Below are 16,159 nucleotides of genomic sequence, written 5' to 3'. Positions count from 1 at the left end.
TTGGTGACTGGCATAAATGTGATGACTGGTACAGCATGGGAAAGTATAATATGATGATGACGAATTTGGTTTGAATTAATGCAATATAGGTTGCCAGCAGAACATCCAAATAGAGATAAACATTTCATCTAGGGTGAGAGAACAGAATCTGAGATGCAGATCTTAGAATCATTTTCATAGAACCCAAGCTTTTGAGGCCACAACTTATCAATTCCCTAAAGAAGTCATTGTGGAGGGAGGCCATGTCCCAAGCCAGTACCTAGCCTGTCTTGAAACAAAAGGGTAATAGGAATAAGAGGCAAAAATGAATAAAATACAGAAGTAACAGCAAAAGTAGTAGATAGAAAAACAGAATTACATGATGTCATATAGACCAAAGGAAAAGACGGTCACAAGGCCAGACTAGCCCGAAGAACAAATAACAAGACAGTAAAGGAAAACAACAACTAAACACAGGCCACTAGATTTGGTAAGACAGAGATCATAGATGGCCTTTTAGAGAGCAGTTTCAATAGAGGGGCAGAATTAAGACGTCAGATAATAACAAATTAGGGTAAGTGAAAACAATGCATAAACATCATGTATTTTAGAAGTAGAGGAACAAGGGGAAAAACTGAACAAATTGTAAAGAAAACAAAATGGATATGAGAAAATTTATGTTAAACTGGGGTGAGGACTATGGAGAACAGTATGGAGGTTCCTTAAAAAACTAAAAGTAGAACTACCATACGACCCAGCAATCCCACTACTGGGCATATACCCTGAGAAAACCATAATTCAAAAAGAGTCATGTACTACGTTCATTGCAGCACTATTTACAATAGCCAGGACACGGAAGCAACCTAAGTGTCCATCGACAGATGAGTGGATAAAGAAGATGTGGCACATATATACAATGGAATATTACTCAGCCATAAAAAGAAATGAAATTGAGTTATTTGTAGTGAGGTGGATGGACCTAGAGACTGTCATATAGAGTGATGTAAGTCAGAAAAACAAATACTGTATGCTAACATATATATATATATATATATATATATATATATATATATATATATATATAGAATCTAAAAAAAAAAAAGGTTCTGAAGAACCTAGGGGCAGGACAGGAATAAAGACACAGACATAGAGAATGGACTTGAGGACAGGGGGAGGGGGAAGGGTAAGTTGGGACGAAGTGAGAGAGTAGCACTGACACACACACACTACCAAATGTAAAATAGATAGCTAGTGGGAAGCAGCTGCATAGCACAGGGAGATCAGCTCGGTGCTTTGTGACCACCTAGAGGGGTGGGATAGGGAGGGTGGGAGGAGATGCAAGAGGGAGGGGATGTGGGGATATATGTATGCATATAGCTGATTCACTTTGTTGTACAGCAGAAACTAACACAACACTGTAAAGCAATTATACTCCAATAAAGATGTTAAAAAAAATTGGGGTGAGGATTATGAATGTTTAAAGGTGAAGAGGAGAAACTTGAGAAGGAGAGAATGGAGATACTGTAATAAGAAGGGCTCAAGTACAGCAGGAAGATATTTAGAAGCTAGGAAGGACATCAGATAGGACTTAGGAGAAAGAGACACTCTTTCTCTGAGACTGTTTCAAAGGCAGAGCTGTGCTGACAAAAAGTGGTCAGTGAGGTCATACCAGATAACTCCGATATCACTAGGCAGCAGTGTTTGGAGGGAAAGAGACCCCAGACTTGGAATTCAAGTCCTTCCTTTGAAAGGCTGAGTAAGCTACAGTCTCTCTAAATCCAGCTTTCCTTATCTGCAGTATCTACCATAGAGGGTGGTTGTATAAAGCAAATGAGATAACGTTTGAAAGTATCTATCTTAGTGTCCCCCATAGAAGGACCATCCTTTATTTCCCTTTCACGAGGGTCTAGCAAAAACTAGGTACTCAGTAAATGCCTCCAAGTAAAAGTGTGAGAGTGAAACAGAAAAGTGAGGAGCGGGAGAAAGGGGATGGGAGGGAGGAAGGTGGAAAGGGAAGGAAAGCAGCCACCTGGTTCTTAACTAACAACAACAGAATTTTTTTATGACTCAATCTCAGTAAAGTCAGAGTAGAGGTTTGAAGAAAGAAAAGTTGGTTTAGAACAGCTTCTTCAGGAACTGGGCTAGTGAATTAATTGAAGAAGTAGAAAACCAAGCAGCAGGGCACGCTTGGTTGAAGCAGGACAGAATGAATTTGTAGTATGTCAAGTTAGCACAATTCCGCATCACTTCGAGCATGATATATTCTAACAGCAAAGAAAGCAGGTTGCTGAAACAAAATTTACTTTAAGATCTTTCTAAAAAGCATTGGACATTCAATAAATGTTAAGTTCTATTATAAGAAATTAGAACAAAGCATTTCTTAGCTCATTTTCTCCCCAAATATGTCATAGGTATAAATGATGCCAATTTCTTTCAGAACTTTCAAGTTGCAAAGAAAATTTTAATACAGAGACAAGACTTCTGCCAGTGCCTTAATCTAAGACTGGCAAGCAAGAGAGTCTATAAATATATACATTCATTTGGAAAAGATATGTTGGTACCTGGCACCAGGACATGTGGTGGAGGGAGGGGAGGGCGGGGGGAGGTATCTGTGAAGATCTGTATGTACTAGGTCAGGGTGGGAGGGATGTATTCCGGGAAACATTTGGTAAAGCTGAGACAAAAGTAAGATTCAGAGATTATGTTTAGGGTGACTGTGCAGGACAGTAATAGTAGCATAAACACATACTTGGGGTATTGTATGGGAATGAATTTTTTGCTTGCTTCAGCTTAGAATTATAGAACCTTATTTTGGGAATAAATCTGAGGGATTTTACAAACTATCTATCTACATTTCCCAACATCTTTTCTACAAATATTATGAGGAATTAATTTTTAAATTAACTAGTTAAATAAGAGTATTAAAAAGGGAAACCATCTTTGCAGTCACTTCAGTTTCTTAGTAAATTATTTTAGAAATAATTACCTACCTATTTTGACTCTCCCCCTCTCAGGACCTTCTCCCATTACTAGGATATTTGCTGGTTTCTAGAAATAAAAATAGAGCATTCAAATTACTATATTTATTCTTTTGACATGCTCTAAAATGGAAAAAAGTTCTTATAATATGAAAATATCACTTTTGGATTTTCATCAAAACTATAATTGAATATCAAGTACCCTCTATAGAGTTAAAGCATTTGACATACTTGAAGTTAGCACTAACTTTCCAAAAACATCCTTGCTATAGAAACATCTTATTTTCAAAATCATATCATACAAAAAATCACAAAGGAATTAAAGCTGTCATTTCTATTTACCCCACAAAAGTAATGAGTAAGAATAATTCTTAAACCTGCACAAATTATAAGCTGTCCTATTGCTGCCCACAATAAAGGGCTTTTGTGGTTGAAAATTTTTACATAAAATTTCCAGCCACAATATAACTACCTTCATTTAAATGAATCAAGTGGAATATTCCTTGCTAAATATTTCTAAGCCACTACTATAGGAAAACATGGTCAACATTCAGCAGACTCCATTAAAATTCATACACATTTTCAGCCATAGTCCATGCAAAAGTGAGAAATTCCAAATATAATCCCAAGATGTAGGAAAATAAAAGCCAAGGCTAATACAGAGCTATATAAAGAAAAGAGTAGGCTGCAAATGTATCCAGCGTCTTTTAAGTCATCCTTTTTTGTAGACATTTGGAAACAGAGAAACTGTGAAGATACACACTTTTGGGCAAGTAAGTCTCCTCTGTAAACTCTTTGGAGAGAAAAATTTATGATTCATTTATTTAATCAATGAATATATTTTTAGTGTCTTCTAGGGAGAAAGAACCATACTAACCATACAAAGAATTAAGAGGAAAAATAAAGGCACAGTAAACCAAGTTCCTAACCTCCAGATGCTCACTACATAAGTAAAAAGAAATATCATAAGTTTTGTATAATTCGAGAAGGTAATGCTAATTATGAGTTATGGAGAGGACTGAGATCTTGGGTTAGAGGCTAAACTAGATTACTTTTAAGATCTCTTCCAATTTTCCAGCTCTTTTTAAAGTTTCAATGAAAACAATAAGCATTAAAGAAAAAAAAAGTTCAAAGAAGGAACTGATTAACAAGAGCTCCCATTGTTAAGGGAAATGTTCACTGGAGGTGGGGCAGCGGCTATGTCCATTAACCAATCCTGAAAAATGAACAGAAGCTAGAATGGCAGAGCAGAAGAAAGGTACGGGCTGGGCTTCCCTGGTGGCGCAGTGGCTGAGAGTCTGCCTGCCGATGCAGGGGACACGGGTTCGTGTCTGGTCCGGGAAGATCCCGCATGCCGCGGAGTGGATGGGCCCGTGAGCCATGGCCGCTGGGCCTGCGAGTCCGGAGCCTGTGCTCCGCAACGGGGAGAGGCTGCAACACTGAGAGGCACGTGTACCAAAAAAAAAAAAAAAAAAAAAAAAAAAAAAAAGGGCTATGAACGAAGCAAGCTTAGGAGAGAGTAATAAGTCTGACTTGACAGAAGGCAGAGGACTCATGTTGGGGGTGGTAAAATGAACCTAGACCCTGCAGAATATTAATTGCCAGGTGAAGTAATCGGGCCTTTGTACACATTACAGGCAGTGAGATTACAAGAAAGAGGGAGGTATCAGAACTGGGTGTAAGGTGATAAGCGCTTCATCCAAGGACTTCTCAGCTGAAATGACGAGGGAGTTATGGAGCTGAGGAACATTTTAAAGGAGAAATTAACAGGACTTTGTGACTAGTTGAAGGCAGAAGATTGAGACAAAGGGTGATAAAGATTTCATTAAGGTTTTGAGTTTATGTGACTGGAAGAATGGTGCCCTTGTGATAGAAAATTTATGAGAGGTACTGATTTGGGAGGGGGAACAACAAAGAGAAGGAGATGGCACATTGAGTTTGAGTGATATGAGAGGCCTAGTTGTACTAGCCAGGGGAGTGGAAATAGGAAGATTTAGATTTTTTTAAAAAATGAATTTATATTTTATTTATTTATTTTTGGCTGCGCTGGGTCTTTACTGCTGCATGCGGGCATTCTCTAGTTGCGGTGCGGGGGCTATTCTTCATTGCAGTGCGCAGCCTTCTCATTGTGGTGGCTTCTCTTATTGCAGAGCACGGGCTCTAGGTGCATGGGCTTCAGTAGTTGCAGCACGCAGGCTCAGTAGTTGTGGCTTGTGGGCTCCAGAGCACAGGATCAGTAGTTGTGGCACATGGGCTTAGTTGCTCCATAGCATGTGGGATCTTCCTGGACCAGGGCTCAAACCTGTGTCTCCTGCATTGGCAGGCAGATTCTTAACCACTGTGCCACCAGGGAAACCCAAAGATTTAGATTTGAAAGTTATTGTCACTGGAGTGTGATAATTGAAGACATGAGACAAGATTAGTTTACTGTAGCAGAAAGAGAAAAATGCATCAGACAAAAAACCAAACCTTCAAAATTCAAGTTTAACGACTATTTATCAAAGATCCATTATGTATAAAACACTGTCCTGCAGACTTTCAGGAAACAAAGAGAAACAAAACATGAAGCCCTTGACTTCAAGGAGTTTAATATCTAGTAGGGAAAGACAGACAGATTACTTTTTAGAGTACAAGGCAGATTACAGAAAGTACCAAAACAGCAAAATAAATTGCCAGGAATAGATGATTCTTCTCAGTGAATATCAGGATAGTCTTTAGGAAGGAGATGACTTTAGATGAATTTAAGAGTGCCTAAGATTTTGATAAGCATAAACAGAAGAATGACTTTTCAGGCTTAGAGAACCCTAAAAGTAAGAGCCTGGTCACAAAGAAAACCCAGGGACATGACATACTGGGAGAGCCTACAAGTATTTTGATTTTGACTAGAGCATAGAATGCTCAGTGTAGAGCATTCCTAAGGCTAGGAACTATGTTGGAAATTAAACGTCACACTAAAGAAACTATAATTTATGCTATAGGCTAAGCCGAGACAAGACAGTGAGATAATCAGATCTATATTTAGGAAAAAACTCTGGTAGCACTGTGAAGGATGAACTGAGAAGGAAAGGTGGACCACAAAGTAGAGACAGAGACCAGTTGGAAGTGGTTACAATAGTCAAGGGAAAAGTAAAGGGTCCCTAACTTGTGACAATGGTCATGGAGCAACACATAAGAGCATTTCAAGGGAAAAGTTCAAGATTTGGCATTGCTTTTTTGCACCGCCTTCACTTCCCTCCATAGTCACTCATTCAACAAATACTGATTGAGTATCTAGCAGTGATTTAGATGCTAGAGATACAGTAGTAAACAAAACCAGGCAAGATCCTTGACCTCATGGAGCTTACATTCTAGTGGGAAGAGAAGGGCAATAAATAACAAATGTATAGTACATCAGTATTGATAAGTGCTGTGGATAAAAATTAAATAAGGAGAACACAAAGAGATTTCCACATCTGGTATTATGGCTGAGTAGGTGCTCTAGGAGACCCTGCCATTACAGAACAACAATATATATGCTGCCTAAGAAACATTCCTTGAAGGATCCTTGATCTCACAAGAGATAAGGCAGGGGTCCCCAACCCCCGGGCCGCAAACCAGTACCAGTCCGGCCGCACAGCAGGATGTGAGTGGCAGGCAAGTGAGCGAAGCTTCATCTGCTGCTCCCCATTGATCCCCATCGCTTGCATTACCACCCGCACCATCCTCCCCACTCCAATTCGTGGAAAAACTGTCTTCCATGAAACTGGTCCCTGGTGCCAAAACGTCTGGGGAACCACTGAGATAAGGGATATCTACAACAACCCCAGCCCCACCCCCAAATAAGGGCTGGAGAAGGAAGGAAAGGCAGGATGGACCTGGGAGCAGATGCCAGTAACACACTTCACTGGGGGACACTGAACCCTGGACCACCAGCAAGGTGAAGAAACTGAGCCTGTTCCCTGACAATCGGTCAAGACTCCCATGGGGACTAAAGTAAACCAGAAGAAGCAAAAGGGAACCCTCTCTGTAGGAAAAACTTCCTAACTTAGGCCTAAGGACTAAAACAATACATTTTCCTGCTAAAAACATACTTTAATCCATTCACATACTATTTACAAGAGATCCATCTAAGTGGAAGGACCATAAAAGCTGAAAGTAAAAGGCTATTAAAAGAGCAGGCAAACTGCTAAAAGAATCAACTATAGTAATGTCAGACAAAATAGCTTTTAAGACAAAAGCATTATTAGGAGTAGAGATGGTCACCATGTAATGATACAAGATTCAATTCACCAGGAAGAGAGAACACTCCTAAAACTCATTATGTACTTGAAATATATATGTATTTGATATAATTTCAGGGAGGGAAAAAACCAAGGATAACAAACGTTTCTCAATAATTGATATGTCAAGCAGACAAAAGATTAGTAAGATATAGACCATCCAAAGGACACAATTAACAAAGTTGATCTAACAGGCATATACACAACTTTTTACCCAATAATTAGAGAGTACACATTTTTTTTTTCAATCATACATGGAACGTTTACAAATGTTGTTAGTGTACTAGCAGGTCTCAAGAAATTTCAAGGAATTGTTATCAAACAGACTATGTTCTCTGACCACAATGAAATTAAGTTAAAAGTCAATTACAGGGACTTCCCTGGTGGTGCAGTGGTTAAGAATCAGCCTGCCAATGCAGGGGACACAGGTTCGATCCCTGGTCCTAGAAGATCCCACTTGCCGTGGAGCAACTAAGTCTGTGCGCCACAACTGCTGAGCCTGCGCTCTACAACTACTGAAGCCCATGTGCCGCCAACTACTGAGCCCACGTGCTGCAACTACTGAAGCTCACACGCCTAGAGCCCATGCTCCGCAACAAGAGAAGCCACTGCAATGAAAAGCCCACACTCGTCGCAACTAGAGAAAGCCCACGCACAGCAATGAAGACCCAATGCAGCCCCCCCCCCGCAAAAAGTCAATTACAAAAGTATAAATCTAAAGCTCCATATATTTGGAAGTGTAAAAATACCTCTAAATTATTCAAAGGTAAAAGGAGAAAGTATGAAGAAATTTAAAATACTCAGAAATGGAATAATGATAGTACGACCTATCAAAACCTGTGGAACTTACAAGGGAAATGTATAGCCTTAAATATTTACGTTAGGAAGAAAGGCTGAAAATAATTATGTGCCTAAGTTAAGAAGTTAAAACAAAACAAAGCAAAATTCAACAGACTAAAACAAAAGAAAGTAGAAGTATAAAGGTAAGGACAGGAATTTATGAACAAGAGAGGATTTATGAAGCCTTTAGGACAACTACATCAAAAGGAGAGAAAGTGCAAATAGATGATATTACAAATTTAAAAAAGGAACATAACTATAGATTCAGTGGAGGTTAGAAAGATAAAAGAACCCTATTAAAAAACTATATCTATTAATTTAAAAATATATACAAAATAGGCAAATTCAAGAAACTGTAACCTACAAATTGACTCAAAATGAATTAGAAAACCTGAAGAAACCAAGAAGTAGTAAATAAAGTAAAACTGGACTTAAAAATCTTGCTACCGGGCTTCCCTGGTGGCGCAGTGGTTGAGGGTCTGCCTGCCGATGCAGGGGGCGCGGGTTCGTGCCCCGGTCCGGGGGGATCCCACATGCCGCGGAGCGGCTGGGCCTGTGAGCCATGGCTGCTGAGCTTGTGCGTCTGGAGCCTGTGCTCCGCAACGGGAGAGGCCGCAACAGTGCGAGGTCCGCGTACCACAAAAAAAAAAAAAAAAAAATCTTGCTACCAAAGGGTAAGCTGGGACGAAGTGAGAGAGTGGTATGGACTTATATACACTACCAAATGTAAAACAGATAGCTAGTGGGAAGCAGCTGCATAGCACAGGGAGATCTGCTCGGTGCTTTGTGACCACCTAGAGGGATGGGATAGGGAGGGTGGGAGGGAGACGCAAGAGGGAGGAGATATGGGGATGTATGTATATGTATAGATGATTCACTTTGTTTAAAGCAAAAACTAACACACCATTGTAAAGCAATTATATTCCAATAAAGATGTTAAAAAGAAAAATCTTGCTACCAAGAAAACAGATGATCACAGAGGCAAGTTCTCCAAATTTTCAATGAACAGATTGTTTCAATTTTATTCAAACGTTTTCAGAGACGAGAAGAAGAGGGAATACTCCCAACACATTCTAGAAAGCCAGTATAACCTTGATAGAAAAACCAAAAAAGGATAAGAAAGAAAAACTTCAGGCCAACTCCACTCAAAAATATTAAACAAAATAGTAATAAGCCAAATCCAGAAAAAGGAATGCCAGGATGGCTTAATATAAGAAAATCTATATAAGTCCATCACCACAGTGACAGATTAAAGAAGAAAGATGATTTAATTATCTTGATAGAGGCTGAAAAAGCAGCTCATAAAATTTAACACGCAGTCATGATAAAAACTCTCAGCAAGTTAGACTAGAAAAAACTTCCTTAACCTGATAATGGGTATATATCAAAAACTAAGAAAGAAACAATGAAATCATTTCCTTTAAAATCAGGAATAATGTAAGAATACCCACTATTAACACTTCTAAAATCAACACTGTACTATAAGTCTATTACTATAAAGCAATAATTAAAGACATATATTAGAAAGGCAAAAATAAAACTATTGTTATTTTCAGATAATATAATTATCTACATAGAAAGCCCAAAGTATTTACAGGCAAATTATTAGCAAAAGTAAGAGAGTTTAGAACGCCTGGCTACTTGAACAATATGAACAAGTCAACTGTATTTCTGTATATCAGAAAAAAAAAGCTAGGAAATATAATTTTTCAAAGGCAGCATTTCTATAGCAACAACAACAAAAAAGTATAAGGTGCCTAGGAATAAATATATCAAAAGATTTACAAGATTTTTATACAGAACACCTTGAAACCTTGTTTTAAATGATATTAAGAAGTTCTAAATAAATTAAGAGCTCATGTTAATAGATAAGAAGACTCAATATAGTAAAGACATCAATTCTCCCAATACTTCTCTGTATATTCAATGCAATTTCAATCAAAATTCCATCAGAGTTTCCTTGTGGAACTTGAAAAGCTGATTTTAAAATGTATGTGAAAGAGCAAAGAGCTAAGAATAGCCAAGATATTCACTAAGTGTTAGGGGTAGGGGATGAGGAGAGGAATCTGGCTCAAAACATTATATCAAGATTTATTTTAAAGCTATAGTGATTAAACAGTGTGGTTCTAGTACAGGGATAGACAAACTGATCAATGGGAGAGAATGGAGAACCCAGATGGAACCAAAATACTGAGAGAGAACTTCAGATCAGTGGAGAAAGGAAGAACTAATCAATAAATGGTGCTGGCACAACAGGTTATCTAAGTGGGAAAGAAGTAAAATGAATCCTCACCTCATATCATATAAACAACAATTTCAGGAGGATTAAGGAATTAAATGTGAAAAGCAAAACTTTAAAACTTTGGAGGAAAAAAAAAACTGGAGAATATCTTTCTGAGGTGAGGAAGAATTTCTTAAACAAGATACAAAGAATAACCGTAAGAGAAAAGACATAAATTTGTCTATTAAAATAACTTCCAATCATCAAAGATAAGGAAAATAAAAAGACAAAGCACAGACAGGCAGAAGTATTTGCAACACTTATCAGTAACAAAGGTTTAGTATCCAGAATAAAGAACTCCTACAAATCAATATGAAAAACAAGCTAACAGAAAAACGGACAAAACGTCCAAACAGGGATTTAACAAAAAGAAGAAAATGTTTAACCACTAAGCATATGAAAAGATGATGCTATACCTCATCAATAATGGGGAAAATGCAAATTAAAATCACAGTGAGATACCATTTTACACCTAGTAAATTGGTTAAAAATTAAGAACAGTTGAGTAGGAAGTAGTTCAGGGGAGCTCCAATACATTGCTGGTGGGAGAATAAATTGGTACAACTTTTTTGGAAAACAATTTGGCATCATCTTGCAAAACTGAACAATTGCATACCCTTTGACTCAATAATTCCATTTTTAGAAACACCAAAGAATGTTCATAGCAGCACAGTTTGTAATAAAAAAAAAAATCTGGACGCAACCCAAATTTCTAGCCAATAGGAAATTGGAGAAATTAATCTAGGTCGAGTCACACAATGAATTTTAAAACAGCAGTGAAAATCACTGAATTACAAACAAAAGTAAAAAATGTTCAGATCTTGGAAGCATTATGTTGAGAGAAAAAAAGCAAGTTTTAGAAGACTACAGACACAGGATGCCATTTTCAAAAAACTTAAAACCGAGCAGAGCTAAAAAATGTTCTGTTCAGGCATACATACAAATGTGATAACCCTATTTTTTAAAAGGAGTGAATAATAGGTTCAAAATTCAGGATATTTGTTACCTCTTGGGAGGAGACAAGAGGACAGGATGAGGGAAAAAACATAAATAGAAGCAAGCTATTGGTAATATTCCAGTTATTGAGTTAAGTGATAGGCTCTTGACTGTTATGCTTTGTAAGATAATATATAAAGCAAGGAATGGGGATAGGTACTGTTGGGAGTGGGATGACAGGGTGTTATTTCCAACATCATTTAAGCATAATTTTAAATTACTTACATAATGCCTCTCTGAGAAGGTAACATCTGGGATAAGACGTGAAGAAAGTGCAGTAATAAGGGAAGAGCAACTTGAAAGGCTTGAGGCACAGGTAAAGCAGAGACACGCTACAGAGAACAGTGGGCATCGGGGAGAACAGAGTGGTAAGGCACTGATGATTCTAAAGAGAAGGAAACCCTAGGTAGTGCTTGCTTGCTGTTTGCAGTGGTTCTGCTTTTGGCACAAGTCATTTGGGTAGCAGAACTGGATGGGTTTTTGTGTGTGTGTGTGTGTGTGTGTGTGTGTGTGTGTGTGTGTGTGTGGTACGCGGGCCTCTCACTATTGTGGCGTCTCCCGCTGCGGAGCACAGGCTCCGGACGCGCAGGCTCAGCGGCCATGGCTCACGGTCCCAGCCGCTCCGCGGCATGTGGGATCTTCCCGGACCGGGGCACGAACCCGCGTCCCCTGCATCGGCAGGCAGACTCTCAACCACTGCGCTAGCAGGGAAGCCCCTGGATGGGTTCTTGAGCACTGTCTAGCCTGTGCTCTGAGAGTGGATGAGGGCTGCCACGAGATCTGCAGCAGAGCAAGATCATGGTGTTCAGAGCAGTGAGGAAAAACCTTGGTGAGCTGGCAGGGTGACTCACTGGAGAAAGAGCAAGGAGGTCAGTGCTGTTGCAGTCAATGTGAGAGGAGGGGAGTTAGCCCAGGGGCAGCAGAGGAGGGGTGGGGCAAAGGTTAGGGAGGGGTGCCGGTCAGACAGAATGACGTGGGGGCTCAGAAAGACTAGGTTTTTCATGACTAGAATTAGCATCGTTTTGTTATATTATCCATCTTACCCATAATTTTTACAAATTGCATAATTTATTTTATATATATCCTGCCCAATCTCTGATAGCAGAGTTTGGAGAGATTACCATTTTCTACTACATTATATATTTCCATAATGTTTGATTTTGTATATTTTGGTATTGTTTACAAGTAGATAAATGGTATTTTAAAAATATAAGAAAAAAATAATGCTGAGAGGAATAAAGGGTAGAAGAACAAGAGCCAGTGAAAGAACTGGTGAAAGAGCATCTAAGGTAAGAAAACGGTCAGCACAGGGTTCTAGAAGCTACGAGTTTAAAAAGGAAGAGGTAGCCTTCAGCTGCAACAGAATGAAAGCTGAGGAGAGGCAACTTTGGGACAATTAGAAGGTCACTGGTGACACAGAAAAAATAATTTCTGTGCATTTACAGAAGCTAGACACAATAAATGAGACCCAAATAAGTGGAAAAAAGGTAAAGGCAGATATAGAGTACATTTTTCAAGGCCTTAGTGAGAATGGGAATCTCTGGGATATAACAATTTTTTAAATTGTAAAATCATCAAATAAACCATTTTATGTACCATTTGTTACACTGTTCGCAATTCCTAAATTTTGGATTTAGGAATTAAATCCTTTTAAAATAAAGATATAAGATAAAAACACAAAGTATGATATAAGGGAACAAAAATTGCTTCGTATAAGAAATGAAAATAGATTATGAGCTGCTGAATGGGAGAAAAGCAGGAAGTTCATCTTGGACCACTGTTAGCTCTTATTAGAAGTTCCTGCAGTCACACTATATGGAAACAGAGAATATGAATATGAGCACCACAATGGAATGAGGGGAGAGAGAGAGAGACAGAGAGAGACAGAGAGAGAGAAGAGGATCTAGCTAGTTCTGAAGACAGTAGAGAATAACTTTGACGTGATCTACTTGAAGCCCATGGAAGCTCTAAGAGTGAGGCCTGAGATGAGGGCAGAAGTGGTGACATGGTTTAGGGGAGCAGCGACTGTGAGCTCTTTTGTACAGTGTGAGAAAGGAACCTAGAGCTTGGGCAGTATCCATAGAGAAGGGTTCCTGTAGTCAAGTAAAAATCTAGAATCATAGAGGAAATCTTTTTTTTTTTTTTGCAGTACGCGGGCCTCTCGCTGCTGTGGCCTCTCCCGTTGCGGAGCACAGGATCCGGACGCGCAGGCTCAGCGGCCTTGGCTCACGGGCCTAGCCGCTCCGCAGCACGCGGGATCTTCCCAGACCGGGGCATGAACCCGTGTCCCCTGAATCGGCAGGCGGACTCTCAACCACTGTGCCACCAGGGAAGCCCGGGAATCATTTTTTAATGCACACCTCTTAACTGGGCTTTATCTGTCCCCTTCAGGACGAGTGAATGTGTTATGGTCATAAGATACTTGATGTTTCAAAATAACAACAATAACAGCAAAATAAATAACATGATCACCATGAAAATGCATTTAACTTAGGGAACTATATTCAATATCCTGTAATAAATCATAATGGAAAATAAAATAAATAAAAAAATAAAATGCATTTAACTTTTCAAAGCATTTTCACATCGATTTTCTTCTTCTTAAGGGAAATACTCAAGGACCTACAGGGCTAGGGGCAAGTCTCTGAACAACTCCATATAACCCTCAAGATTCCACATTGAGTTGTGTTTACAGATATTATGCTGAATTTTCAAAAGACTAACTTTGACAGTGATTAATTAAGTGAAGGTATATGCTATTAAAAAACAAAGGAAACTGCAGCTCATGCACACACACCCACACACACACGTACAAACCTAAAAGAATGAAAAAAGGATACCAAAATTGTTCTGACCTAGTTACATCCCAGTTAACACAGACTATGCTTTACTAAAACCCCTCTTCTTACTGTGAACACAAAATGCCAGCTGTGAAAGAAAGTGATACTGCTGGGTTTGCACACTTTAGTTACCATAGAAACAGTAGAAATGGCAGGAGTTGGATGTCTCATATTCAAGTTATCAGCAATAAAGTTGGACAGACAAATCAAGGCTGCAGGGTTCGTTTTAGTTAAATTGTATTTTAAAGGCAAAAGTCAGGGAATTAATGTGATAAACAGTATGGTTACTCAGAAATTATTCTTGAAATATCTATATTTTAGCAGAAGTTAGTTAATTCTTGAATGTACATTCATGATGTTTTACATGTATTCTAGATTTGCTTTTTCCTTTTATAGAATCAATTTTTTTCACAGGGTTAAATTTATTGCAGTTAATTGGCACATCATAAATAGAACAGCCTAAAGATATACAATTATCCTACTACATTTGCTTTACACTTCCTACACCAGGACATTTGGAACAAAAATATGAAACCCACAAGATGACTCTCATCAGCACCAGTAAAGAAGACAGAAAAACAAACACAACTGTCTACAATCCTGAATAATAGGAAAAAACCAATCAGACATCAACTGGACTAGTTTCTGAACAATGAACAGTGCTAGCCTAATATTAATGGCTACAACTATTCTTTTCTTTAAATACAGAAGTGGCATGACTCTCGTCACATTTCATACAGAAGTACATTCCCAGGAGAAAATTTTCAGTTTATGTTCCTTTCTTTACACTGTTCTCCATTGTTCACCTTGAACAAATAAGATTCTGTATTGTAACAAACAGGACAAAGAACTAAGAGTGAGAGACATGCTTTTTTTCTTAAGCACAATAGCCATTTGCTAGTAGCATCAGTCTATCATAATTTTACCTCTTAAAATAACTTCATTGACAGTAAAGGAGTTAAAAATATAGAGAATCTGATTATTGTGACTGCAACCTCCTAAAGGGCAGGGAAGATATTTCTATCACCACTTTATGTATCTGCTGAAATCCAGGCATACAGCGTTTAATAAATATTTGTTGAATGGGTTCGCAGAGCGAGTTAGTTGAAGGTGAATGCCAGAGGACTTGGATCTCAGCTAAAGGACAGTATTCCAGTTACTGAACTTTCAGCAAGTGGACCTTTTGAAAGTCATGATCTTCTTCGAGAAGATTTTTCTTGTGTGAAAAATGAACTTTTGCCCAGTCATCCTCTTGAATTAACAGAAAAAAATTTCCAGCTCAACCAAGATAAAATGAACTTTTCCACACTGAGAAACATCCAGGGTCTATTTGCTCCACTAAAACTACAAATGGAATTCAAGGCAGTGCAGCAGGTTCAGTGTCTTCCATTTCTTCCCAGCTCAAACCTTTCATTGGATATCTTGAGGGGTAATGATGAGACTATTGGACTTGAAGATATTCTTAATGACCCGTCACAAAATGAAATAATGGGAGAACCACATTTGATGGTTGAATATAAGCTCGGTTTACTGTAATGCAGTGTGCTGTTCATGGAAATAGAGGGGCTGCATCTTTACAGTCATTTTTTACTATAATTTGATGTGCACAACATTAAAAGTACTGACACATGAGAATTTTTGCCTAAATAGTATCTGTGATCATTTGAAATTATTTGGGTCTTTGGTTTATGTGATAATTGAAAGCACTAAAGGGAGATGGTTTTAAAACTTCTAATTTATATTAAAACAATAGCTTTCTATATCTTTAAAAAAATGTTGCTAATTAATATCATAAAACTATCCACAGGTTCCAATTCAGCCTGTTTTCTAGTTATTCCATAAATTTACTTTTGAATAACGATTATCAGTATTTGAGTCTGCAAACTTCATAGTAGCATCTTTCAGAATAAACATCTGTTCAGATGTTCAGAATAAACATCTGTTCAGAATAAACATCTGTTCAGTTCAGAATAAACATCTGTTCAG

General features: G+C 38.4%; 2 protein-coding genes across 4 annotated transcripts in view; one reads left to right on the top strand and one right to left on the bottom strand.

Moving 5' to 3' along the window:
• Positions 1-16,159, bottom strand: part of CDK19 (cyclin dependent kinase 19) — a 184,977-nt gene that overhangs the window by 21,025 nt on the left and 147,793 nt on the right. For all 3 annotated transcript variants that reach the window (XM_032651356.1, XM_032651358.1, XM_032651357.1), the window contains one exon: positions 2,970-3,027. In XM_032651356.1, the coding sequence (XP_032507247.1) occupies positions 2,970-3,027 (58 nt within the window). The remainder of the gene's footprint in view (positions 1-2,969; positions 3,028-16,159) is intronic.
• On the top strand, positions 12,557-15,845 carry LOC116763701 (proteasome maturation protein-like). Its single transcript, XM_032651765.1, has 2 exons — positions 12,557-12,622; positions 15,278-15,845. The coding sequence occupies exons 1-2, from the start codon at positions 12,557-12,559 to the stop codon at positions 15,707-15,709; spliced, it is 498 nt and encodes a 165-aa protein (XP_032507656.1). The 3' UTR covers positions 15,710-15,845.

Source organism: Phocoena sinus, chromosome 12 (assembly GCF_008692025.1).
Source record: "Phocoena sinus isolate mPhoSin1 chromosome 12, mPhoSin1.pri, whole genome shotgun sequence".
In the NCBI taxonomy this organism is placed as follows: Eukaryota; Metazoa; Chordata; class Mammalia; order Artiodactyla; family Phocoenidae; genus Phocoena; species Phocoena sinus.
The sequence above is the reverse complement of the archived record's forward strand: the minus strand, read 5'-3'. Positions and strand labels throughout refer to the sequence as shown.

What these genes read in the sequence shown, in the direction of transcription:
- LOC116763701 (XM_032651765.1), top strand. Translation starts at nt 12,557, where the DNA reads ATGCTGAGAGGAATAAAGGGTAGAAGAACAAGAGCCAGTGAAAGAACT. An exon ending in CTGGTGAAAGAGCATCTAAG is followed by an intron (nt 12,623 to 15,277) that starts GTAAGAAAACGG and finishes AGAGCGAGTTAG; the next exon opens with TTGAAGGTGAATGCCAGAGG.